At 37.0% G+C, this 27910-nt stretch overlaps 1 protein-coding gene across 2 annotated transcripts; it reads right to left on the bottom strand.

Annotated features, from left to right (window-relative positions):
* Positions 1 to 343: 343 nt before the first annotated feature.
* FAM199X (family with sequence similarity 199, X-linked) lies at positions 344 to 27678 on the bottom strand. 2 transcript variants are annotated; one of them, XM_070605105.1, is made up of 6 exons: positions 27482 to 27678; positions 19246 to 19465; positions 9681 to 9830; positions 9274 to 9435; positions 7892 to 8158; positions 344 to 6605 (listed from the first exon to the last, which is right to left on the bottom strand). In XM_070605105.1, exons 1-6 carry the CDS (start codon positions 27676 to 27678, stop codon positions 6435 to 6437), a joined length of 1167 nt encoding a protein of 388 aa, XP_070461206.1. In that variant the 3' UTR covers positions 344 to 6434. The 2 variants fall into 2 exon arrangements, with proteins under 2 accessions (XP_070461206.1, XP_070461205.1); XM_070605104.1 differs by having other exon boundaries at positions 8021 to 8158.
* Positions 27679 to 27910: the final 232 nt, after the last annotated feature.

Raw genomic sequence — 27910 nt, 5'->3', positions numbered from 1 at the left:
AACGTTCACTGTGGTCAGCAGTTTGAAGTCACTGATTACTGTTAACTGATAGAACATCCATAGTGGTCACTACTACACCAGCAAATCTCTAGATCAGTCTGTTCAAGAGGACTTTCTGTGATGATGGAAACATTCTGTATCTTGTGGTTTCTAATATAGTAACCTCTCACCTTATGTGGCTACTGGGCACTTGAAGTGTTGCTAATGGGACCAAGGAATTAAATTTTAAATTTTATTTAATTTTAATTCAATTAAATAGCCACATGTGGCTAGTGGCTACCATAAGGGACAGCACAGCTCTAGAGTACCCAAGAGAAGAAGAAAACACACACACACACACACGTTTCACTTAATATCTAACTCACATTTATTAAAAATTGAAGATTGCAGGAAAGCATGAATAAGACTGGCTTTATTAAAGAAGCTCAATTAACTTACCTTTGACTAATCAATGAAAAGATTTAATATCACAAAAGGAATTTTGAGAATTAGGTTGATTCCAACCTCTGAAATTAAAAGAAAAGCCGCTAAAACATTTTCCAAAGGAGAGAGCAACTGCAGCCGCCCTCTAGTGGCAAGAGAGAAAGTTGCTGCTGACGAGCTGAGCTGCTTCTGTATCTATACAGAAAACTGCTCACAGACATTTTTTATAGAATTCTAACTTAAAAAGACTCTAGGTTAATATGTAAGGAAAATAGAATTGATTTTTTGTAAACAAAAGTTAGACATACTTTTCACTTACTATGAATGCTAATCTCTCTAGAAATCCGATCTCTCCAGAAAAAAATGATTTGCCAATGACATTTGGGAAACTGGGGCTTTCACAAAACAGAAGTTTATGGAGCCTTAACCAAACTGTGAGCAAAAGAAAAGAGAGCAATTCTTCTGTGGTGACAAATGTTCTGGGATGGAACATGAAAAGAGTGGATTTAGAAGTATAAAGTAATGAGCAGCAGTGGGGTTTGTAAAAATTCATGATACATCAAAAGAAACAATTAAAATATTACAATTGTTCTTAATAACCAAAACAACACTTTTCATTCTGATATTCAGTTTCAAAAGACAGCTCTGCCACATTGCCAGTTTTAATTACAACCATACATACTCATTTAGATTTAACTACTGAACTACTACGTTCAAGTACAGGAAGGAACTCAAAATAGAAACGACTTGTGTTACAGCTATTGTTTTTCCCTCACAGCTTCAGGAAAAACAGCTTTTATATACACTGTAGTAAGTACAGAATGTACAGAAGACAGTTATATATACAAAAGTGCATTAATATAGTAATACATTTAGCAGAAATACAGGAAAATAATCCTGGTTAACAATCTGATACATTACAGTATTTAAGACTACTTGAAGATTCTCCAAACCAACTTCCTACTTGCTTTGGTTATGATATTGATGCTACAGAACTAACCTTTGAAACTAAAACAAAAAAACTGAAATGTTGAACCATCTGTGAAATGTTTTTACATATACCTGTGTTTATTTATCTTTAATAGTTGGTGACAACAGTCCTATTAAACTCCCAACACAAAGATTTCGAATGGATAACACCTATATCTAAATTAGAATATTCAAAGAGGAAATTAAATTGATACACTACAGGAACAGACATGGTCTGCTCCATTCCTAAAAGCCTCAGCTAGATAGCCTAACCCCAAAGTCTCAACTTAAATCCAATTGGTCAGCTACTATTAAAGAGCAAGCAGCTCCACGAAACAAGCCATGGCTTCAGGCCACTGTTCCTTAGAACAATTCAGAATAGGTAAGTGTTAACTTGTCATTTATACATATTAATTCTACAACTACCTTTATATAGTCAAAATGCATATGTATAATTAGAGCAATTTTCTTTTCTACCCCCATCCCTCACCACAAGAAAAGAACACAGATTTCCACAGGTTCCATTGACCACAAAGATGTAATAAAGAAATTTGACAATAAAGAAAATGTACTGCATATTGAAATCAGAGAAGACCAAAGCAGTTTGTCTGAGTTCAGTATGAATGTCAAATTAAAAATTAATTTACCATCATGTGGTCTAGGTTAAATCATTAATAACCTTAATTTAAAACATAATTGTGAGGGGGGCTGAAAACAATTTTAATTTAGAAAAAATATGAAAATACAATTTTAGTGAGTCAACTCAGATCTTCAGCTATACCATGCAACTTCCTTACTCTTAATAGCCAGTTAATTAGAGGAACTGTCAGAATTCCTTCTAAGCCTTTTGGAATAAGTAAATTATTTGCCAAAGAAATAAGAATTAAGCATTCTAAGGAGCTATGTTCCAGATACCACGCTGACAGAGATGCCTAGGTCTAATATCTCAGATGCTTCTCACCCACTTAGCATAATTTCATTGTAAAGATAAAATTTATCTTACTTTGTCAGACTTAAAACGAATCCAAAGTTACCACAGTACATGTGTATACAAATACTTATTTTCTAACTTCTAGTCCTCTTAAGGATTAAATTTACCTCTAAGTTTAGCTATGTTGAATGTCACTGTGCTCAACATCAATACTATTATTTGAATGCAACTGGGAATTTTCCTATCAACCATCTCAAACTATAAACTGACTTTAACACCCTCCCAATTCCAAGCAAACATTTTCCTTGAAGATAAAAGTGCTGAAAGGTAATTTGTTAAAGGGGAGGGGAGTCTTCCAGCTATCACACAAATGAATGCAAAGAATCCCTAAAGTTCACGAGGAAATCAACTTGCTATATAATCTCTGTTCTTGAAGTACTTTTGCCTTGAAAATTCTTTTCCAGATACTGAGAGTTACCTGGTTTTACGAGTATTCTGGCTTATAACCTTTTTCAGGGAAAAAAATTAAAAGAATACATTAAGCTATATTTTAGATAAATATCAATGTTCTTCAATGACCTAGCTGGGCCAAAAATAAAGTTATGCAAATGAAATTTAAGATCTGAAGGGTGTTTTTTTGTTTTATACTCTACTACCATTGACTGGTTCAATTTAATGGCTTTGCTTACTGATATCCAACAGCATGGGCATTTTATAAAACGAATTACAACATCTAGATTATTTTTGAGTTGGGAAAAGCCTGATATGGACAAAAAGTACAGAGGTCACCTTTAAGGCACATGCGGCTATAGAGAGTAAGCCACGAACAAAAATCTCTGCTAGAGAATCTGGAATAAGACTTCTATATTTGTCATGTACTAACATTTTTGGCTTAATTATGAAGACATTTGATAAATTTCACAATTTTTAAAGCTCATCAGAATCTGGATACCTTTATATAGTAGTTTCTTGGAATTTTTCCTTTATGAGGGGATTTAGCACTTTTAAGAGATTTCTAAATAAAATGAGATATCCATCTAATCCACAGAGTCATTAAATTACAAGTCAGTTTCTGGGATTAATTCAGCAATATCAGTTAACCCAATGGAAATGGACAAAACTGCCACAGCCTAACAAAAAACGACACAAGTCTCATGGAAAAAAAGTGTTATTTTACTCTAAGTTCTTGTGACAGAATGTATTAGCCCTTCATACTCCACTACACATTATACTGCATTGCCTTACTTTCAGTTGCAAAACTGTAGAAAAAGACATGCCATTTTGTTTAACTCAAGGTTCGTACTTTAAAAAGCTGTGATGGAGACTGACAGACTTCTAGAAAAATTTTTTGCCCCCAGTTTTATGGAGATATAGTTGACATACATACAAGATCTCTAATAACATATTTCTGGATAAATCTGAGGGGACTTTATCATGCCCTCAATTAACAAGGTTTATTTCTAAAGGGACAGACTTATTTGCTCCCGTGTCCATTCTCCACAGATGAGAATGGACATTGGGACAAATAGGTCTCACATTTTTACTAACTGGTCAGTTAGGGTTTATATTTAAAAAGAAAAAATATTGAGTTGGATTTGTTTTAAATTGAACTCAGAGATATACCAGATTGAATAAATTATTACTTATGCCAAGAAAGACATATCTCAAATTTGAATTATTTACACAAAGCATTAAAACAGGAAAAAACTACATCACATTAACAAAGGCAAGAGAACTTTTTGTCTTTTTCTGCTGGGTTTTTTCTTGGGGGGGGGATGAAGAAAGACTGTAATCTCCCTCTTTGATCACAAGCAAACCCAAGTTGTTTCAATTTTTTTCTTTTATCAGAGGAAGTATTTTCAATCTCCTCCAAACCAACTTTATGGACTCTCTCTAATTTGTAGTACCGTAAAGACAGTGCATCCAGATTTACACAAAATTTCATGGTGCACTTTACTATAAACACGTAAACCTGGATAAACTTTTTAAACTGGCTTTGTGGCGCTTTGGTAAACTTGTTTAATAGTGACTTAAGTTAAATCTAAGGTAATAAGACTATGTGATTGTTGAGAGAGTGGAGAAATTCATCTTATTACATCATGACTCCCTGTTTCGGATCTTTTACTGGTCACCGTCAAGTAAATTGTTGCCACGTATTTAAGAGATCAGTGCTGCTCTATGGTCTTCAAAAGTGGCCTGTTTTCCTTGAAGAGTAGGTAAAGAGAACTGACAGTGATCCTCCAGAATTTTGCTTTTGCTAAGAGCAGCCAGAGAATTCAGCTGTATTTGCTCTTCTCTCCATTTACACTTCCTACACTTGGAAGGGAAAACACAATGAGGTTGACCCTTCCCACCTTCCTCAGAGTATTCTGGGGTCTATCCCCAAGCTCTCCTTGGGCCCTCTAAGCTGGTTAGGAGTACCAAAGAGGGCGTAAGAGAAAAGTGAGAAGGACTGCTCCAACGGAAACCTTACAAACATATATACTTTTATTTTAGTAAAATTTTAGAGTATGAATTTAGTAGTCTTCAAACTGTTACAAGCATACCACAGACCTCAGCAAAGCTGCAATATATCAATTTTATCCTCAGTTTCAATTCTTTAACCTTCAAGGAATCAAAATGAAATCAAATTTTCAAAACACATGATTGTAAGCAAAGGTTAAGCCTTTATATCAACTGAGAATTAAGAATTTAAGTCGTTAATCTTGTTCTTAACGAGTTACTTGATATGATAAAAAGTTTAAAAAAAAGTAGAAATCCTTTCAAACTGTGACGCTATAGTTTTAAAAAATATTGATTACAACTCCTCCTACAGAATCATGATTACCTCTCAAAAGTTATCCACAATGAAAAGAAATTAATTATGAAAGTCAGAAAGCAGCTTGATTGTCAGTAGTATCAGTTTCCAGCTTCTTTAACCCATGTGAAAGGACATATGGTAGAAGAAAAGGAATCACACTACTTCTAATGTTCATGATAACAAACTCTCTATGAAAACATTTAAAGAAACTCCATGATTTCACATTTAAAATTAGAGTTCTACTAACAGCCAACAAGCTAAGGTTTTTTTTCTATTTCTCACTGCTTTGTGTATTTCTAGCGATTAAGTTTAGCAGAACTGTAAGGGTTTGCTTTAGTTAATTTTGAACATTTACCTGTTCACATGCCAGAAGCTGTTATGCCAAATGTTTTAAAATTAGAGCTGTGCTGAAAAAAAAAATGACCTAGAAAAAGAACTTGAGACAGAGACTTTCTGCCTTTGAGATAGCTTCACAGCCTAAAATTTCAGAAAGCAGTGGAAAAGTAGAATTTGTTGTTTTGTTTAATTGCTTTCTCCATTTGAATGGAGCATCAAGTCTAAAATTCAGCTACTAGTAACATTATTTCTTCAGTAGTTATCACTTACAGAAAGGATTCTGAATTTACATAAAGTGAAAAACAAAAACAAACCTAACAGGAAAGATATTAGGGCCTGCTTTTACACCTCTGAGTTAATAATGAATAAAAACAGAACTAAACCTAATGAAGGCACTATTGTAAACAGCAATCCACACCCCACTCCTACAACATCAAAAAAAGATGTCCACTAGGAATTGAGAATTACGCTATGGCCCTTAGGAGAGTAAACTAAGAACTTGTAACATTAAAAAGGAAACTGAATTATATCTCTACACATGTACATATACTGACACAATAAACTACTTGTCAGCAGTACCTTGAAATCTTCTAAAGTGTAAAAGTACTAGTTTTTGAAAAAGCCCGCTTAACCACCCTAAAGTTTAAATAGTCACAACATTTACTTAATCAGTGGTTCTTAAAACTAGAGTGTGCGGCAGAATAACGTGGTGCTTGTTAAAACACAATGCTGGGTCCCGACCCCAGAGTTTCTGGTTCACTAGGTCTCGGGTGGGGCCCAATACTATGTATTTCTAACAACTTCTCAGGTGATGCTGAAGCTGCTAGTCTGGGGACCACCTGCTGAGAACCACTGGCCTAAATTATTAATGGTACATCAGCACAGCCCTAACCAAAAGTTTGGTCAAGATGCATGTAAACAAATAAGGATAGAATACTTTGATGCTTAGAAAGAACGCTGATAAATTCACCCTTATTACATCAAAACATCTACATCTGCTTCGTGGTCTTCCTCAGTCACTTTCAAGGACAGCACTTCTTCATTAAGGAAGAGCCCACTGAGCCTCTCCTTCCGAGCCTGCCTCTGCTCTTTCAGCTGCCTCTTGCGTAAGGCCTTCTGCTGTAACTTCCGCTGCTTGGATCGCTTCTGTCAAAATAAAAATTTCTAAATCAGTGAAGTTCACTTCTGTTATATCCACTCCAAAGTATTTTATGGCTCAAATTCCATATTTTCACAATTCTTAGAGATGTTCAAATTCCTCTGCAGTATGATCCTGGTTCCAGTAAGTGAGCCATTGGCTTAGATTTGAAAATGATTCTTCAAGATTCGATTTTTATGCTATTTGAGACCAGTGAATCTTCTGAAAAGGGTTGAAACTTGATCATTTTGGCTACTTATGGATAGCCAATCATTTCAAAGACTTTTTGAAATCAAATTAAGTTACACTGGTGTCAGTGCAGAGTGAACACATAGTGAACAATACTGAATACAAATGTAGAGAACATTGCCAAAATCTCTAATGCTTATGCTTTCAAGGTGCCTTTCATCCAAAAACACTAGGAATTTTACAATGGCTGGGAAAGAATCATGTCTTTTTCATATTAGGCAAATACCAACTTAAAAGCCCATTTAGAAACTCAGTGGGTACTCTATTCCGTGTCACTGGTGCCAAAAAGGAATGACCACATATCCAGAGGAATCCCTTGGCAACCAACAAAGCTGGCTATGTTTCTGCTACTTCGGTAAGAGCCAGAGAAGGAATCATTGTGTATCTTCTAGTCACCAGTGGTTCCCAAAGAGTTATAGAGACACCGTTATCATCCTTAAGTTGGCTCCAGACTGTCGCTACTGCAAGGAATTGAACTCTCCTGCTAAGCATCACAGAACCATTCTATATACACTTACACCTCCTATTTTTTACGTGCTCAATAATATTGTACAGCATTTTTCCAATTGTGAAAAGAGTAGACAGAAATTAGAGAAAGCATTATTACATTTTTGAAAGAGTTAAGAAGAAACATTCAAGATTAAAACATTAAGAAAACATTTAACACACACCAAAGACATGCAGAACATTCTTAGGAGCTAATAGACAGCAACATTAGCAACATAGTGAGATCCGCTCAATAGTGAGTGGCAGTCAATATTGCAATCCTGAGACTCACTCATTATTTCCATCAATTTACCATACTCAAAACAGACACAAAAATCAGGTAAAATTGAATGTGATATGGCTGTGGGTCAAAACAGTATTTCAAAGCACTCGGCCTAGAGGGCTTTGTCCAAGAGCAGAGCATTCTGCTTATTCAATTACAACCAAAACCCACAGGCATCTAGATAGCAGGATAATTTTAACTCTTCAAGAAATTCATCTGAAGGAGTACTAATGTTAATAGAGAAAGGGAAAGTTTTGTATTGATTAGACGTTTTACTTTTGAATCCCGAATCCGCTCTGCTGCACTTGCAGACAGGTTGCTGTCACTGTGTGCTCGACTCATGTTGGCACTGGAGTTTGAAGCAGAGTTTCCAACACTGGACCCACTGCTGCTTGCAGAACTGACCATGCTGGCACTGCTGCTGCTGGCGCTGGCACTGGCACCGCTCACTCCACTGGTGCTTGCACAGCTAAAGTTGCTTCTCTTCCAGGCCTCTCTTGCGGGCCGTTGACGAGGGCTATGCTCCTTGATATAGTTCCTGACCTTGGAACGCACAGACAAAAACCGGTTAGTGCTGTTCCTTGATGTTCTAGCCTCAAAATACTGGAGGAAAGAATAAAAGAATGTTGTACTTAAAGACGGTCAAATATGTACATAAGTAGGGCATAAGGACAAGAGAATCTCTAAATGTACAAACAAGTACCAGAAAAACTGACAATGTTCAAAATTCTACAATACATATAATGGAGCTAGATTTTAAAAGCATATAAAGTATCAGTAAATGGAAGGCTACTCGCCTCCAGAATTTAGGATTATAAGAAAATAACACTCAGAAACAGAAACTAACAATAACATAAAATAAATGAGATCAGGCATTTTTTAAAGGACTCCACTTAAGATGACTGAAGTAAGTTGCTGCTTATATCTAAGATTAGGGTGTTTCCTAAATCTTAGCTAGGGGCCCACAGTACCTGTCTTCAAATGCAAGGCATCAATATACCATACTAATGAAAAATGGGCTGGAATGTAGACAATTTTAGTACGTCTGTTGAAATACTAAAAGGAGAGAAATTTCTCACAAATGATGATAAATGCAAAAAATAAAAAAAAAACAAAAGTAGAACATAAGTATTCGTTCAGCTATGTACCAGAAAGAAAGAAAGCAATAAAGACTATATTTAGAAGATACCAGAAATGTGTATTTCAGAAGAGCAGAAAGAAAATTCATTACATGTTATTTACCCTAGCCAGGTTCAGTTACTCTCTAAGACCACTCAAATCCCTCAGCTCAGATGTGCACTCAAGCATAGCCCTCGATAATCAGTATTTTGATTCTGTCTTTCTAAGTTGAGTTAGAATAAATCCATACCTTAGTGTAACCACCCCTTAAGTGGTGACATTAAGTTTCAAAGCCTACACACCGAAGCAGTAGGTTCTAGATCCACATGATCCCAGAAAAGTACTGCCAGGTGAAATGTACATAAAACCTCTTAAAATCATGCATTCTCAAATATTGCCATCATTTTTTCTAATATGACATTTCACAGCAGTGCTTTTGACTGTAATTATCTATGTGGTTACATACGATTATTCAAGTCTACATGTTATAAGACAATGGTGTTTTCAATAGCTGTACAATCTGTATTTTCTTTACATACCTGCTTCAATTTTTCATCTGTGAGACAGTTAAGTTCAATAATAAACTCACTGTCTGTAGGGGAGATTTGAGCAGAAGGATCAATTATTTTAATAATATCAAGTTGCTCCCGAAGACCCATCTCAGTACTGACTTTACGACTCAGATATTCAATATATTCCACCTATGTGATGAAAAATTATAATAAACAAGATCAATGCCAAAATCTCAGATCTTTTAGTGTGCCACTTAGGTGTTTTAAATATCAGAAGCAATTAATGTTATATTTGTTCCCTGCAAAACAGTTAAAGCTCAAAGTCAGATTGACTAAGCAATCCACATTTACCCAGTAGCTTTAAATAGGCAATAAATTGCACTTCACATATTCTCCACAGATATCCTTTTAAATAAGAATGTCGAGATGTCTACCTGCTCATCATTTGTCATTGCACTCCAAGGAAGTTCATCTAAATTCCGGTGCTTGTTTTTCTTTTTAGGAAGCAGGCAAGGTGAACTTGGAATACTGGGTATGACATCAGAAAGTACATCACTCCCACTGGCAATGTCACTGCCCGGTAACTTGATAAACATAAGGAGAAGGGGATAGGGAAAGCAAGTTTTTAAAAAAATATACATTTTAAATACCACAGCGTGTTTCATACTGATTAAAAATTACTTTAATAAAAGACTAATAACAAATACAGAATCAGAAACCATTAATTCTGATTCATTCCTATTTTAGACAAAGCAGCAATATCAGCATACTGTTTGTATACACTTATTCAATTAGAGATATTTCCCAAGAGCTTAAAATCATCAGGAAGACTTGTTAAAGTGCTAACTTAAGAGTCAATCATCATTAAGGTTTTTAATTCATAATGTGAATGTAGGCTAGGGCCTACACAGCATAATGAATAAGGGTACTGGTCTACTCTCAGGGGACCTGAGTGATCTCCCACTCCCTGGCTCTTTGCCAGACACTGTGCTAGTCAAACTGCCAATATGGAGACAAATAAATCATGGTCCTTGTCTTCAAGTCTGTATTAAGAACCTTGAGACAATCAAAATAATTTAAAATGTGGTGTTAATATAAAGAAAACCACTTTAAAGACCATAAGTATTAGAAAAGAAAAATTTTTTAAAAAATGGTAAGAGACAATGTATAGACAGAGGAAATAGAAGTAAGCCTAATACACAGAAAATCACATCAGTTTAAAGTGAGATGAACAGCAAAAATATTTGCTATATTTTATATTGTCTATTAAAACCCAGTTAGGATGGATTTAATATTTAACAGCTTCATTGAGTTATAACTGATGTACAAAGAACTGTACGTATTTAACATACACCATTTGATGACTTTGGACATACGCACATACCTGTAAAACCATCACCACAATCAAGGTAATAAATATATCCATCACCTCCAAAAGTCAGAATGGATTTAATTTTAAATAAATGTGCTTAAGTCACTCATCAAGAAGATAAAATATTTTCTTCTACAAGGAATACATAATAATTTTCAAAGATAATGCTTTCGTTTTTCACAAGGCACAAATCAACAACTTTTTGGTTTCGTATTGTTTTTTTGGTTCTATAGACTTTGCAATTACACCTGAACTCTGGATGATTACTAGGTTTTTGAAGCTACCAAAAGAGAAAACCTCCTTTAGCTGTGAAGAAGATTGCAATCACGTGTATTTGGCCTCCTACTGTACCCAGAGCACTTTCATAGGTACAGGGGATTCAAAGGAGCGCAAGTGATGGTGCTCACACAAGGACATTATGCTCTACTAAGGAAGATAATGCAATAACACAAATATACAATTATACAACATAGCAAATGACAAATGCTAGGTTTGAGACGACAGGTCATCAAAGGAAATATCTAGCAGTAAGATGATGCTGCAGGATTACAGCTTAGGAGAGCTACAAGGGGGCAGGTATCGGGGATTCAATCACATAGAAGAGACGAGTGAAGACACAAAAATGGAGTTAATCACTATGCAAGGTGACCATGATGTTTAGAATAAAATTGTCTAAGTTAGTTACTACTCTTAAAACCACATTTTCATTTTGACAGTCATTGATGAATCCAAGGGCGTAAGTGACTTCCAGCAATTTGTATGACTTCCTTTAAAATCTCATTAACTAACACTGAATTGTTCACCCTTAGCCCTAACGTTATCTAGTCAGTGTCATGAAAGGATGATTGCCGCCGAATGCACAGATGAAGGCCATCTCTTTTTCAGCCTTTAACGTCAAAAAAGAAAATGTTTTGCTACTTTCCCCTTGAAAGACTTCAAATCACAATACTATTACATTAAAGATCTCCCTGGGGTTCCTAAAATAAAATGAGACACTACTTTTAGATGAAAGGCCTCCCCGACTTCAAGCTCCTTTGACAAATTAGGTAGAGAAAGGAACTCTCAAAATATCACTACTCTCAAAATTTAAGAAAAATGTTCATCTAAATCTTTAGCAAATATCTGCTAGATGGCAGACTACATGTTAAGCACTTAAATTTACGCCTTTAATTCTGTTTGTGTTTATTGGAGGAGGGGTTGTAAAAAAGGGCAATTACTGGTTCTTTGGCCATTTTTTCAGGGAGAAATAAAAAGATCCAAAACAGAGGTCCAATCCAGTTGCACTGCTCACTAGCCGGGTGATCTTGTGGTGGTTAGTTTGCTTCTTTGAGCCTCAGAGTCTTCCGTAAATTATGGTTAATGCCACCCATCTCAAAGGACAGTTGAGAGGTTTAAATGAGGTAACATGCCTGGCACATAGGTGACAATAAATCGATGTATTTTCCTTTTCCGCTCCCTTGCCACGGCTTTGAACCCTTAGAAAAGGTAGCATAAATCCTCAGAGAATACCACGTGTTACTAAAGCGGCTGGGTTAAGTTTCACGAGGTAGTTTCTCAAAATGACAGAATGGGGAAAAGAAAAAGGCATTCAGGTAAGGAAAATAATTTAATCAAACCATAGACGAAAAAAAAAAGGATGAGTTAAGGAGACCACTATGATTAAAATACGAAAACAGTGCTAGGGATTTGAAAGCTTAGCAAATGAACCAGAAGCTGTTACGTGATACATAGTAGTAGGCCAATAACATTTTTCTAAGGAGAAGCAACTTGATGAAATTGGTGTTAAGGGAAGATGAGTTAAAAAGCAGTATGGGGACAAAGTAAAGTGAGGAAAGACTCAAATTAGACAGAAAGTTCTTATGATCTAGGCCTGGACTAAGATAAGCAAAAATGGAAAGAAAAATGGCAACAGATAGGGAAAATTTTGAATGAAATACACTTAACAAGACTATTTAATAAGTGAGTGGATAAGGATAATAGTCTGATGACCACATGTGAGACCAGAAGAAAGCTGGTGACATTTCACAATCATACAACCCATCCAGGGTGATGCACTTAAAGACCTTAATTTTTATAGCAACAGACCTAAAGCAATGTTCTAGATCTTCTAGTCCAACACTCTCGTTTTACAAATAAGGAAAAATGATGTCTAGGGAGGGTCATATGGTTAGTGGTAATATCCAAAGTAGGACACAAGCCTAGTGCTTTCAACTTGCCAGGCCGTCTTGCCTTGCAGGTAGTTTGGAATGAGAGAAGAATGTATTTTGGGATATGGAGAGTTTGTAATGAGAAAAGCCAAGTACAACTGTCCTTTGAAATGACAGTAGTCATTTTTCACTACACTGTAAGACAGGTCTCAAAGCAGAATCTATTTTTTTTCCATGGAAACACTGTAATTGAAAGTTGCATTACTGATCAAGGACTCAGCATAAGATAATGGGTTAGCGTTAAATAATAAGGTCATTCGAGTGGAAATGTCAAGTAGTCAATTGGAGAGATGGGATTAGAGCTGCGGATGTACATCAGAATTAATTGTATGGGCTCCTGTATATTTATTAGACCAGCAATTTTCCACTTTATGACTGATAATATATTTCAGGATAAAAATGCTTGATAATTCTCACCCCATATTTTTCATGAGCAACAATATTTGGTTTATTTATATTATAGTCAGTAATTGTGACAAGTAGGGAGAATTAAATCAAACCTCTACCATATTTTCTGCAGTATGCAGCAAAATTTTATGAGTAAGCTCATTTCTGTAACAGCTGATGTGTAATTTCAGATTGCACCTCTAGGTTTCAAAGTGACAGCTGAATTACTCACTCTTTAAATTTTCTATGCTTTCCTGCTCAAGAATAAAATAATTTCTCAAGCTCTAAGAACAGTCAAATACATCTTTAATAATAAAAGGACTGCAAGCAAAGAAAACTATCAGCACAGCAAAATGCTTTGATGCTACTTCAAATGCTAAGATGCTGCTTCATTCTCAGGTAACATCCTGCCTTATGAAGTAGTTAGTATTTTTCTTCCCAGAGAATCTATGAATCATTTATATTTACTTTAGTAGTAACTGAAATATCTGTTAAAAAGAAAGACTTCAAGAGATGCGGTTTTTAATCAGAACAGAGGTAATACAAATTTTTAAACTACAGTCAATGATTGTTAGTCTATATGAATCCTAACACATAATTTGTAATTATCTTCTTGGATAATTTACTGCTCATCATTATGAGGTCCTACAAAGACAAGAGAGCGTTTTAAACCTTTCAGCATATTTAAGTAGCAAATATCCATGGTAACAGAGTACCCACACTCCAATTTGAGAAGCGGGAAAACACATTACTAAGGCAGGTCTTATTTTTGTTCAGTATTGTAGGCAATGTTGTAGTCAGTCATGCACATTAACAGTGAGTGGTTGGGGACAGTTTTCCACTGTAATTCCTCATGAAATGAGTGAAAAAGTCAGCAATTAAAATAAGAAAAAACACCTGCCACTTGGCAACATTATGAAAAAGAACTCTAAATAAAACATATGAAATAAGCATAAAGAATTTTTCTCAGAATTATCATGAGTCCATCTGACTACACTTTATTAAGAATCCTTGTAGTCTGATTTTAAATACAAAGCATGCATTTAAAAAAATGAGGCACTGAAGAATAAAAAGGTACCCAGATAAACATGCTCACTGCTGTATCTATAACAGAAAAAAGACTGAGGCAGATGTAAATAGGGGAATGGTTTCACAAGTTCTGGCACATCTAGTATCCGGGATATTATGTAGTCATTAAAAAAGTCATTATGAGGGCCAGCCTTGTGGTCTAGTGGTTAAGTTCAGCGTGCTCTGCTTCAGTGGCCCAGGTCTGCAGGTTCAGACCCCAGGTGTGGACCTACACCACTCATCAGCCATGCTATGGTGGTGACCCACATATAAATAGAGGAAGATTAGCACAGATGTTAGCTCAGGGCTAATCTTCCTCAGCAAAAAAACAGAGTCATTATGAAGATCATGAAAAAGTTTACATGTTAAATGAGAACAACTTATTACAGTATTTTATCCAGAAGAAAGAGGAATACTTCCTAACTCATTCTCCAAGGCCAAAGCGATACAAACACATCACAAGAAAACTACAGATCAATATCCCTTATGAATACAGAAGCAAAAATCCTCAACAAAATACTAGCAAACCAAAACCAGCAGCATATTAAAAGGATTGTATACCATGACCAATTAGGATTTACTCCAGGAATGCAAGGTGGGTCAGCATACAAAAATCAGTCAATGTAGTACATCATACCAATACAGTCATGTGCTGCATAATGATGTCTCTTTCAACGACGGACCATACATACAACCGTGCTCTCATAAGATTAGTATTACAGAGCCTAGGTGTGTAGGCTATACCTTCTATAATACACTCTTTGCTGTTCACACAATGACGAAATTGCCTAATGAAGCACTTCTCAGAATGTATCCCCACCGTCAAGTGATGCATGAGTGTAGAATAAAGGAGAGAAGCTGCATGATCATCTCAATAATGCAGAAAAAGCATTTGAGAAAAATCTAATACCCTTTCAGATAAAAACACTGAACAAACTAGGAACAGAAGGAAATTCCTCAATATGATAAAGGGCATCCATGAAAAACCTACAGCTAATGTTACACTCAATGGTGAAAGACTGAAAGTTTCTCCTCTAAGATCAGGAAAAAGACAAGGATGCTGCTTTTGCTGCTTCTGTTCAACATCGTATTGGAGCTCTAGGCAGGGTAATTAAGCAAGAAAAAAAACCTATCCAGATTAGAAAGGAAGAAGGAAAACACTCTCTCTTCACAGATGACATGATCTTTAATATAGAAAACCCTAAAGAATCCACACAGAAAAAAACTATTATGGCTAACAAATGAGTTCAGCAAAGTTGCTGTATACAAAATCAATATACAAAAATCAGCTGTATTTCTATACACTAGCAATAAACAATCTGAAAATGAAATTAAGAAAACAATTCCATTTAAAACTGCATTGAAAGAATAAAATATTTAGGAATAAACTGAACCAAGGAAGTACAAGACTTGAACAATGAAAACTACAAAATATCACTGAAAGAAATTTAAAGAGACCCAAATAAATAAAGACATTCTATCCCATGTTGATGGAGTGGAATATTTAATATTGTTAAGATGGCACTATTCCCCAAATTTATCTACAGATTCAATGCAATTCCTATCAAAATTCCAATTGCCCTTTTTGCAGAAATGGACAACCTGATCCTAAAATTAATATGGAACTGCAAAAAAAAACCCCAAATATCCAAAACAATCTTGATAAAAGAAGAACAAAGTGGGAGAACTCATACTTCCTGGTTTCAAACTTTACTACAAAGCTAGAGTAATTAAAACAGTGTGGTACTGGCATAAGGACAGACATATATAGCAATGAAGAAGAATTGAGAGTCCAGAACTAAACCTATACATCTATGACCAATTCACTTCCACAGGGGTACCAAGATCATTTGATAGGGAAAGAATATAGTCTTTTCAACAAATGGTGCTGGGACAACTGGATATCTACATGTAAAAGAAAGAATCAGGACTCCTATCTTACACCGTAAATCTAAAATAACTCAAAATGGATCAAAGACCTAAATGTAAGAACTAAAATTCTAAAACTCTGAAAAAGAAATGTGAAAATCTGCATGACCTTGGATTAAGCAATGGTTTTTTAATTATGACATCATAAACACAGCATTCAAAGAAAAAACAGATAAATTAGACTTCTGTAAAGTTAAAAACATTTGTGTGCCAAAGGACACTATCGAGTGAACAGACACTATCAAGTGAAAAGAACCCACAGAATGGCAAAGATTTTTGCAAATAATTTATGTGAGGCTCTAGTAGCCATAATATACAAAGAACTCTTACAATTCAACAATAAAGGACAAATAACACAATTTAAAAATGGGCAAAGGATTTGAATAAACATTTTTCCTAAGATATACCAATGGCCATTAAGCACATGAAAAGATACTCAACATCTTTCATCATTAGGGAAAGGCAAATCAAAACCACAATGAGATAGCACTTTACACACAGTAGGATAGCTATAATCAAAAGACAGACAATACCAAGTGTTGGAAAGGATGTGGAGAAATTGGAACTTTCACATATTGCTGGTGGAAATGTAAAATGGTACATCCACTTTGGAAAATATTTTGGCAGTTTCTCAAAAATTAAACATAAAGTTATCACATAAACCAGCAATTCTACTCCGAAGTATATATTCAAGAGAATTAAAAATATATATCCATATAAAAACTTGCACCTGAATGTTCACAGCAATATTATTCATAATAACCCCAAAGTGGAAACAACCCATGAGCTGATGAATGGATAAACAAAATGTGATGTACCCATACAATGGAATATTCAGCCACAGAAATGAATTGTTGTGGACTGAATATTTATGTCCCCCCAAAGCCATATCTTGAAGCCCTAATCCCCAATGTGATGATATTGGGAGGTGGGGCTTTGGGAGGTAATTAGGTTTATATGAGGTCATGAGGGTGGAGCCCCCATGATGGGATTGGTGACCTGATGAGGGGATGAAGAGACCAGAGCTCTCTCTCCCCACTCCATGTGAAGATACAGCAAAAGGCAGCCATCTGCGAATCAGGAATAGGGTCCTCACCAAACCTGACCATGAAAGCATTCTGATCTTGGACTTTCAGCCACCAGAACTGTGAGAGATAAATATTTGTTATTTAAGCCACCCAGTCTATGGTATTTGTTTTAGCGGTTGGAGCTAAGACAGGAATGAAGTACTGTTAGAGGCTACAACATGGATGAGCCTTGAAAACATTATGCTAAGCGAAAGAACCCAGACACAAAAGGCCACATATTCTATGAGTACGTTATATGCAATGTCCAGAAGGGCAAATCCATAGTTAAAGTAGATTAGTAGTTGCCAGGGCACCGAGGTAGAGGGGAATTGGGACCATTTGCTAACAGGTATGGGTTTCTTTCTGGAGCAATGGAAATGTCCTGGAATTAGATAGAAGTGACAGCTGCACAACACTGTGAATATATTAAAAGTCACTAAATTATACACTTTAAAAATTATTTAAAAAGTGAATTTTATCTCAATTTTTCTAGTTAAAAATTTTTTATAAGTTTTATCCAAATCATATTTACAACCATAAATAAAATAGAAGCATTTGAAATGAGACAAGATATAAAAATAGAAGGGCTGTGGATGTTTTTTCCTCTTTAAAAGCTCTTAGTTTTCAGTGTAGCATTGTTTATAAAACAAAAAAACTGAAAACCAATCTAAACATCCATTATTAGGGAACTGATTAAATAAATTATGATGCAGCTATCAAAAAGAATGAGATACATCAGTCGAAAAGAAGCAAAGAGCCAAACAGTGGCTGAAGTATGATCCCATTTGTGTGTCTGTTTTTGTTGTTTGTTTGTTTGTTTTGGTGAGGGAGATTGGCCCTGAGCTAAACATCCTTTGCAGATCTTCTTTTTGCTTGAGGAAGATTGTCCCTGAGCTAACATCTGTGCCAATCTTCCTCTATTTTGTATGCAGGATGCCACCAGGCATGGCTTGATGAGCGGTGTATAGGTCCGGGCCTGGGATCCAAACCTGCGAATCCCAGGTCGCTGAAGCAGAGTGCATGAACTTAACCACTACGGGACCTGGTCAGCCCCTGTGTGTGTGTTTTTAACACTATGCAAACACACTTGTATCTGCACAAGCTCTTAATAGTGGTAACAAGAGCAGAGTGGGACTTGGAGATTTATTTTTAATTTTATGCCATTCTGTATTATTTGATATTTTAATAAAAAATTGTTTGAAATAAAGTAATATTTGATTCCTCTTTTGGAATACAACTTCAAGTATTTAGATGGCTTTCAAATATAGCGGGCATTCAAGTAACTGTTACATCATTGCTGTGTGCAAGCAAAGCTTCTTTAAATGTTATTGTCTTTTACAACCAGAAAAATAGATGTCACAATAACATGATCTACATTTTCTGATAGATTGCACTCATTACAAGACAGCATTTTCAAACAATTTGCCACAAAGCCATTTTACACGGGATATGTGCCACAAGAAGAAAAAACATTGTCAGGCGAAAAACATCTCTTCATATGAAGAGAATACAAATGAGAAATTATATTGTATTTCTGATAACAGAACTAAAAATTATGCATTCATGGTAATAGTGGTTTGTGATCTTAGATCTATAACGTGACCCTGATGTAAAGATATTGTGCCTATAAGGACACAAAGACTATTTATTATAATGTAGGAAGAGTAAATTTGCTTGCATTCATGAACAGAAAGGTACTGATGATATATAATAATGGAAACATTATACAAGTATTAAATTACATGAAAATCTACAAAAGGATATCTGTAGCATCAGAAGCCTAAAAGGTACATTAGCAAAAATAAAGGCTACATATTCCATCTAATTCTTACTGCTGTCAGAGAATCTGCAGGATTGGATAAATGCTAGAGAAATTTACTTTAAGGCAGAGATGAAAATATCAAAATAAAAATCCATACTTCTACTTATGGAGTAATGATGGCAATATAAGAAAAAAAAAAACACGTACCTGCCACTCAAACTCGCTATCTGACCAATCCCAGTATGTGCTAATTGAAGAAGAGACATCACTGCAGACACTCCCCTCAGGGAATAAATCAAAAGAAGTGAAGTCTTGATCATCTAACAGAGAATAGCAATCATCTTGATCTCCAACAGAAACGGATGAAAACAGCTCCTCACTGCATTCTGAGCTGGCAACGCTTGTTCCACAAGAAGTTAAGTTCCACCTTAAAAACACAACACAAAAGAAATCACAACAGGAACTACAGAATCCACACAATCTTAAGATATTAATAGGATACTTCTATGACATTTATGAGGAATGTGGGTATATTTTTAGGCATGATAATGATATTGTGATTATTTTCTTAGGAGCACTTAGGACTTATACTAAAATATTTATGAATGAAATATGTCTGGGATTTATCCCAAAATAATAAGGAAGGGTTTGGGGAATGAGTAGGGGTAAGATAAAACACACCACCACGTGCAAATAATTCCTGAAGCTGCATCATGGGTATATGGGGTTCATTACACTATTCTCTCTACTTTTGTATCTGTCTAAAAATTTCTATAAAATACTTTAAAAGAAAAATGTATTTAAATTAGGAGTAAAGTAAAACCTTCATCCATAAACAAAACATAGCTTAGTGGTTGTGAGTAAGCTCTGGAGTCAGACTGAGTTCAAATTCTTGCTCTGTCACTTACCTGCTGTTTATCTTAAGCAAAACACAGCCTCTCCAAGCCTGCGTCCTCATCTTTAAAATGTGCATACTGTGAAGATTACATGAAAATGCAGACAGAGCACTTAGCATACTGAAAAAGTGCTCAAGACATGGCAGCTATGATTATTATTATTATTATTATTATTATTAAAGGAAGAGGGTAGTCATTGCAGGGCAGCGAAAAGCACCAACAAAGTACACAGGTAGAAGCTCAAAAAGTGTTTCTTATATTTAAGTAACATTTACATATCAATGTTATACAGGATCATTACAAAGATGGTGGAGTAAGAAAGGAGTGATGAAGAAGATTAAAATGACCAATAATTCCATTACCCAGCAATAACTAATCCCTAATATTTTGGTACTTTTTTCTACATGCATACATATTTTTTTACAGAATCAGCATTCTGCATAGGTATATTTTAGTATCCTGCTTTTTTTCACTTAACATTATATACTGAACATTTCCCCAAGTATATTACTTGAAAACATTCTAATATCTATATAATATTCCATTTATTAAGTGTATCACAATTTATTTAACCTTACCCCCTCAATTATAGATACTTTGGCGGTTTCCAGGTTTTTTTGGTATTACAAATAATACTGAGATGAACCTTTTTGTTTAGAATTATTTATCCAGATATATAATCTCTCAGGCTAGATTACTGGAAAGGAAAGTACTGAGTCAAAGAATATGAACACTTCTAAGGGTCACAGTATACTTAAACAGCTTTCTGAAAGGCTACACCAACTTACACTCCCCAAAGCAGTATCTATAAGTGCTCATTTCACCACAACCTCAACAGCACTGGAATTTTCATTTTTAAAATTTTTACCTATCGGATAGGAGAAAAACATTTTTATATCAATTTTCTTTCTTTGATTACTGGCAAGATCAAAATTAAAAATACTTATGAGCTATTTTACTACAGCATTTTTCTATGCGTTAATGCTTCCCTTACTGATTTTCTAAGAGTTCTTTCTGCATTTAAGGATATTAACATTTTGTCTGTAGTATTTGTTGTAGGGTTATATATTTTTTCTTTTTTTGATCTTGAAATCTACAAATCTGTTTTCTTTTGTAAATTTCCACTAGCTTTATACTATTCACAAAATAATCTTCATTGCTTTGGCAGTAGCCTAGGGAATTAATCCTTAAGACAATGATTTAGTATATCCGATACTAATAAGGTACTGAAATAATGACTTCCTGAAGAAAAGCCTGTTATTTACCTATTATTAGGTTGTTTCTCATCCTTCATTAAATCCAGTTTTTTCTTGACTTGTGTACTTCACTTTTTAACTTCCCCTCTTATTTTGTATGGCTAATCTTAATTCCAAAGTTCTTGATTTACAAAATTTGGGCAACTTGACAATTTTACGGCACCTTTTCCTTTGAGCTAAAGGTAGAAGATTTTAAAGCACTGAAACACACACACTCTAAACTAGTATAGTTCAGTAAATACAAAAGCAGATGTCAACAAACTTTTATAAACAGGCGAAAATCTAAAATTCATCTAAGAATCCTAGAATACTTTGTAATATGACCTAGTTTCATCACATGCTTGTTAGGTAGGCAGTATCCTCATTTTTAAAAAATCAACAAACCTAGGAGAATTAACCAAACTGCCCAAGTCAGGCAATATCAAAGCTGTGAATGGCAATCGCAAGTTTTGTTCTAGACACAGTAAACCATATCTACACTGTGTCCGGGGAAAACTATTTTTCCTCTGGTGTCTTTAAATTGTATATGACTTTTTAAAATCTTTATTCATTCACTCACTCAACAAACATTTAGTCAGTATCTTCTATGTGCCAAGTACTGTGTTATATGCTAGGAATAGCTATTAGACAACTGTTTTTAATAAGAATTTCTTTTCAGCTTGCAAAAAATAGGCAGAAATCTGTTTCCCTCCAGGAGTAACAATGGCTTTTCTTTTGAAAAAACTATGCCAAATTTAATAATATTGATTAGATCACTAACAAGGGAGTCAGGAATTTGCATGGTTTTGTGCTCTTACCCTAGGGCAAAACCAGTATATTCCTCAGTTTTCCAGATCCATGACAGGGTTCTGGGTATTCTTAGAAGCCTTTGCTCTTTTTTCTTTCCTTTTTTTAATTTACAGTAGCAAGGAAACTGGGCTCATACTTGAAACAAATCATTTATAAAATAGAACAATAATGCTTTTTACTATTAGAGATTTTTTTAAGTGCTATTACCTTCTAATTTGCAAACATTATTTTTATTATTATTTTAAGGCAATATGGATAAAAACAAAGTTGGAAGTACTTTTATCCACTGCTGGTGGGAAGGCTGAATTGGCATAATCTTTCTGAAAAGCAATTCAGTAGTGTATATATAAGAGCTTTAAAGAGGTTCATTCCTTTGGATTCAGTAATTGCTCTTCTAGTAATCTATCCTCTTCCCCAAAGAGAAATTTGGAAAACAGATGTCTGTACAAACATGTCCAAACAATATTATAATAGCCAAAAAAGGGAAAATAAATGCCCCCAAACATGTGGAATAATTAAGTAATAATGGTGTTCTTATAATCATTATAAATGTAATATATATTTATATAATACATAAAGTTATTTATAATCATTAAAAATCTATTTTCCGGGGCCAGCCCTGTGGTGTAGTAGTTAAGTTGGCACACTACGCTTCAGCGGCCTGGGGTTCACGGGTTTGCATCCTGGGTGTGGACCTACACACTGCTCAGCAAGCCATGTTAGCTCAGATGTTAGTTCTGGGACAATCTTCCACAAGCAAAAAGAGGAAGACTGGCAACAGATGTTGGCTCAGGGCCAATCTCCCTCACGTCCCCAAAACAAAAAAAATCTATTTTCTGACTATTTACTGAAAAGGAAAACACTCACAATGTAAGTGCAAATACCCTGGTCACGATTTATACACACAGCCTGAGCTTGATTTTTAAAAATTGTATATAAACATAGAAAGAACATCAAAATGTTGACAGTTGTTATCTTTAGTGAAAGGGATGATGAGTGGTCTTTATACTTCTGTATGTGCCCACAATTTTCTATAATGAGCTTTTTAATAAAAATTTAAGTGTGATTCTTTTAGACTGTTCTGTTGGCTTCAAAAGTATAATGAATGACCACTGTGTGCATATGCTCAGCACTGAACTATTCAAATTTACAAAGCCCTGACATTTTATTCCACTAAGAGAAAGCTACCGAACACTAAGATCCTAGCTAGAACCCTAAAATTATTCACAAAGACTCTCTCTGTATCTTAAAAGAAAATTGTTGAAAAGAATCCCAATGAAAGGGGGTTTAACTCAATAACTAGGCTTGCTGCCCAAATGTTAATTAAAAAAAAAGTAAAGCAAGAACATTTACCTCTAAGGCTTTTCAGCAAGAATACACAGACAAAGGACTTTCAGTAATATTTTGGTAAAATTAAGAAAAGCATGTACACCATATACACATTCTTCTGCAGCCCTCTGTCTCTCAGGCAGACCTAAATATTAATTCTCAGGATGAGAATCCAGCCAAGGAGCATGGTGGAATAAAGTCCTACTGTCACTGATGAAAGTCATTCCAAATCCACGCCATGCATTCATTCTCAGGGAACAGTCCACTATCATCTATTGTATTCATTACTGACTCCCTGCCAGAATCCCGATACAGACACCCTGACCTCTGCTACTCCTCCAGAGCCCAACAGGCCATCGGGGTCCCAAGTTAGAGCAGATGACACAACCCCCCTACTCTACTCACTCAAATTCCCAACCCTCCTCCCAGCGACCTCAACTGTCCTGGGATGGTTATCCATGCCTCCCGCCCCCTTTTACAGTCTTGGAAGTAAAAACCATCCTATGTCACTTCTAGGCTAATTCTTCCACGTGGGCTTCTGAGTTCATCCCACCCATTTCCTGTCATCCCACCTGTCTTGTATTTTCAATTTCTCCCTTTCCTGTGGGCTGCTTCTAGGGAGCTAAAATCTCTATTCTTGGAAAAGAAAGACTAAACAAGGCAAAAAACAAACGAAGAAACCTTCACTTTTTTTCAAATTATTACATCTCCTCTCCTTCCTCTCCCTGCTAAATTTATTGAAAAGTTTCTTCTACTCTCTCAACCTTTGTAACCCACAGCTCCACTCCTATCACGCTACTAGAATTTGTTTTGATTAAGCCCAAATCCACATTTCTAGCCTGGATAGTTCTCCCAAGCCTGCTCCCCACTGTCAGCTTGTCTCAACAAGTCCCCCAAGCAAATGCCTCCTGCCTCTGGAACCTATCTCACTTCACGAAACGTGGTTCTCCCACCTGCAGCTCACAGCAATTCTGCATCTCTAATTCTACACTGAGATAGGAAAACTGTGGGTGGCACAAAGGGCACACAGCAGTCTTGGGGTTTTTCTGGTTAATGGTGACTGAAAATGGGGCTCTAAAAAATCACACAACTGAGTAACTGCTTTATACAATAGTTCATTTCGTATCCTGCCAAAAGGGTGTACAAAAGTGAGGCACTGTCCTCCTACACGCTTTTCAAGATTGCTCAAAGTACTGATGTACTCCTGAAAGATGAAGAGAATAACACATCAAGTAGTTCATATTAACTTCCTTCATCTCACATTTTAATTATAGGACCTACCAATAGCATTATAATTTTTTCAATTTGCTAAATGACATCCTTTTTTGATGACAGTGGAGGGTTACAGTGGACAAAGACAAAACCCACAATTACATCAGAAAAATCTTGTCCCCAAAACCAAAGAAAAATGTCTTAAACACTATATATATTCCATATTGACATCTCAATTAAAAAAATTAAGCTTTTTGGCTTATTGAGATTAATTTTATTCTCCCCAAGTTCTAGACAAACCCAACTTGGTCATAAAATCCTAAAAGATACTCCTGGGAAAGTGTGAATTCTTAGGAAACTGGCTGTGTTCGTGTAATTTATCTTCAGCTGAACCTAGACCAATGACACACCGACCTAAGTCACAGGTGACTAATCTGAACACTATAAACATTCAACCTTAAGGATCATAAGTACTAGTGCCCTGACTCTCTTGGTTAACGACAACTGCAAATAGCGCCCAGAGTCTGGCAAAGGAGCAGGCCCAAAATTGTCATCATCACAAGACCCTTACATGGCGTTAAATACTCTTCACAGTTTCCTTATCAGGTAACAACGAAAAAGCAAAATAATGGCAAATCAAGTATCTACCCACTGGCAAGCTTTCTACTCTTAATGAAATTTGTTTTGTAATGACTAAACCCAAAGCAGAATATCCGTACTCAACTATTCAGATTGATTTTTGGATTGGTGCTTGAATTGGTGAATGATGTGGTATGAAGAAAAAAGTGACACATACAAATTCAAAATAAAACAACTCCTTAAACTAAACTTTGCCCCTATACATGATTTAGCTGTTTGCTTCTCCCTAAAATGACCGGAAGCATATGGTCCTCTCAAACACCATCTTGAGGAGGGGTAAGGCGGCAGAACATTCCAGGAGAAAAGATTTAAAAAGCAAGGTAGCCTTGGGCAGAAACATCATCCGGAGTAAGTGCTGCTGATTCTGCTTCCCCGAATCTCTGCTGAAAAGGGTACAGAACAGGATACATTAGACCTCCCACTGCCGTTCCAAGCCTGCGAAAAGCAGGGTAGGAGAGGGAGGTTTTAGAAAAGCAGGCTGTAACTAGGAAAAATAATGCTTGCCTTGGAAAACCTGGGGCTGAACAGGAACCTCCCCCTCTATCTTCACTGCCCCATTCTAGAAAACAACCTTGACTTACCATGGTCTCTAAGAAAGGGGTAGAAAAACAAGGAAAAATGGGGAGGAGGAGAAAGAAGAGAACAAGCAGTAAGAAATGTATTCTTCTCCTTGCTTCACTCCCCATGACCCCCACCCTTTTTGGCAGGGCGCTCCCTCTGTCCCCACTCCCTTGCCCTCATCAACAGCGGGCTAATTCTGAAATCGTTTAACTTTCCTGCATATACGACTTGTTCCCAACCTGCAAAACTTAAATATCAAATATGTGCAAAAGTATTTTTTATATTATTTTCCAGCGTAGACAGCCCTAAGCACACTTGGTTTCGTGAGTATGTTACATTCGTGTTATAGTCACATCATCATGAGTTAAATAGGCTTCTGGGAGTTAGTCTAAGAAACTGTAACAACCATTTATAACACTGGAGCCATTAGTGCTGTTCCAAGTTTCATCACTGGTTCCAAAGGAGTAGTCCTGGCTTTGCCTAACTCGGTTTTATGACCTTGTACTCAGTCTTTTCTCTCTGGGCCTCAGTTTCCTAATTTTTGCAATGAGGATTTGGAATAGTCATAACAAATTTACTACCACTTTTCAAATATGTTATACTGATGTTCTGCATAATTATTTAACTACATCACCTTGCTTCCAGACTAAAACTTTCTTTCAAGTAAGAATCATGTTTTATACTTTCCTTGTACCTCAGAAGCTCAGTAAATCTGCAGACTGATTCAAGAGGCGGGGGGCACATGCAAAAGACATTAAAATGTTGAAGAACTTGTTCACGCTCATATTGTAAATTGGATCAGAAATCAGAACTAGACTCCTTAATTCAACTTCAGTGTTTTCCATAGCTGAACCCTTCTCCTCCTCCCTTGTCCACACACCCTCCCAGGCCTTTGTATATGCATCTCAAATATCCACCTATATTAAAGGTTGGAGCTACGTGTAAAACATCTTCAAATTCCCTACATTTGGTATAACACTGAAATGCCTGCATGTGAGAATTCTCCAGAACACTCTACCTTCCAATAAAACCAGTTAGGGAATGCATCCTCTGAATAAATTTGTTTAATCAAGCCCATCCCAAGCCTCACTCCATCCCTCCACTGGGGGAGCAAACCAAGGGATACGCTACATGAAGGAACCTTCCAGATTTAAGCTTATACATTTTGGCAGGGCCTAACGCGCTAAGGCAGGGAGTTAATAAAGGAGAGGGAGAAAAAACAATCGTCTGGTTTGCTAGAGCTTCACTAAAAAATGGGGGGGGGAGGGGAATAGGGCTGTGAGACAGGTTAGAAATTGGGAAAAGGAAGATTCTGGCTTTAAAAGTGCCACATTTCAAAAGATCCATGGGTTGATTGTGAGCCATCCGAAAGCCACTCTAATAGCGTACCGGAAATGGAAGGGGTTAAACTTTTGCGGCTGGATGGAAACAGGGGAGCATCGAAATACCAAGGGTGGGGGTTTGGGATTCGCAGGGCACAGAAGGGGCGGGAGGGGGAAGGGAGGAGTCGCTGCGGTCAGAAGATGAATGGGGGAAGAGAGGGAGAGTAAAATGCCGGCCAAAAGAAAACCAGGAGGGCGAGGGTGAAAACGGGGGGGGGGGGGGGGGGGGGAGGGGGGCCGCCGGGAAGGAGCGCGGGTCGGGGAGCGTGGGGGAGGGGCGGGAGGGCGCAGGGCCAGGCTCTGGGCGCCCGGCGACCTGCCGCTGGAGCGGTGGGGGTGGGGGGGGTACCCCGCCCGCACCCTCGGCCGCGGTTCGTACCTGTTGGTGTGGAAGCGGTGGAGCGGGTCGGTGCGATGGCAAGAGGAGAGCTGGCAGCCGAAGTCGCTGATGTCCAGGCAACCTGGCTCCTCGCTGGGGCAGGTGCCCACCCCGCGAGGGGCTCCCAGCAGCGGGAAGGGCTCCTCGGGGGTTAGAAACTTCTCGTACGAGGTGGTGGCCGACGCCTCGTCGGACATGGCTGGAGATGGCCTGGCTCGGGCTCCCTCTCTGCCCCGGGCTGCGCCCCTGCCCCTACGCCAACCTGTCCGCTGTCGCCGCCGCCGCTCCCTGGCGGGCTGAGCACCACTGCCCGGGGACTGAGTGCCCGGCCGCCCGAGAGGCTGCCCGAGGCCACCGCGGCCCGCCGGCCACCCAGTCCGCACCTCGGGGGCCTCCGCCGCCGCCGCCTCGGTCGTCGCCGCGGCCCGC

Source organism: Equus przewalskii, chromosome X, assembly GCF_037783145.1.
Source record: "Equus przewalskii isolate Varuska chromosome X, EquPr2, whole genome shotgun sequence".
NCBI classification, from domain to species: domain Eukaryota; kingdom Metazoa; phylum Chordata; class Mammalia; order Perissodactyla; family Equidae; genus Equus; species Equus przewalskii.
The sequence above is the reverse complement of the archived record's forward strand: the minus strand, read 5'-3'. Positions and strand labels throughout refer to the sequence as shown.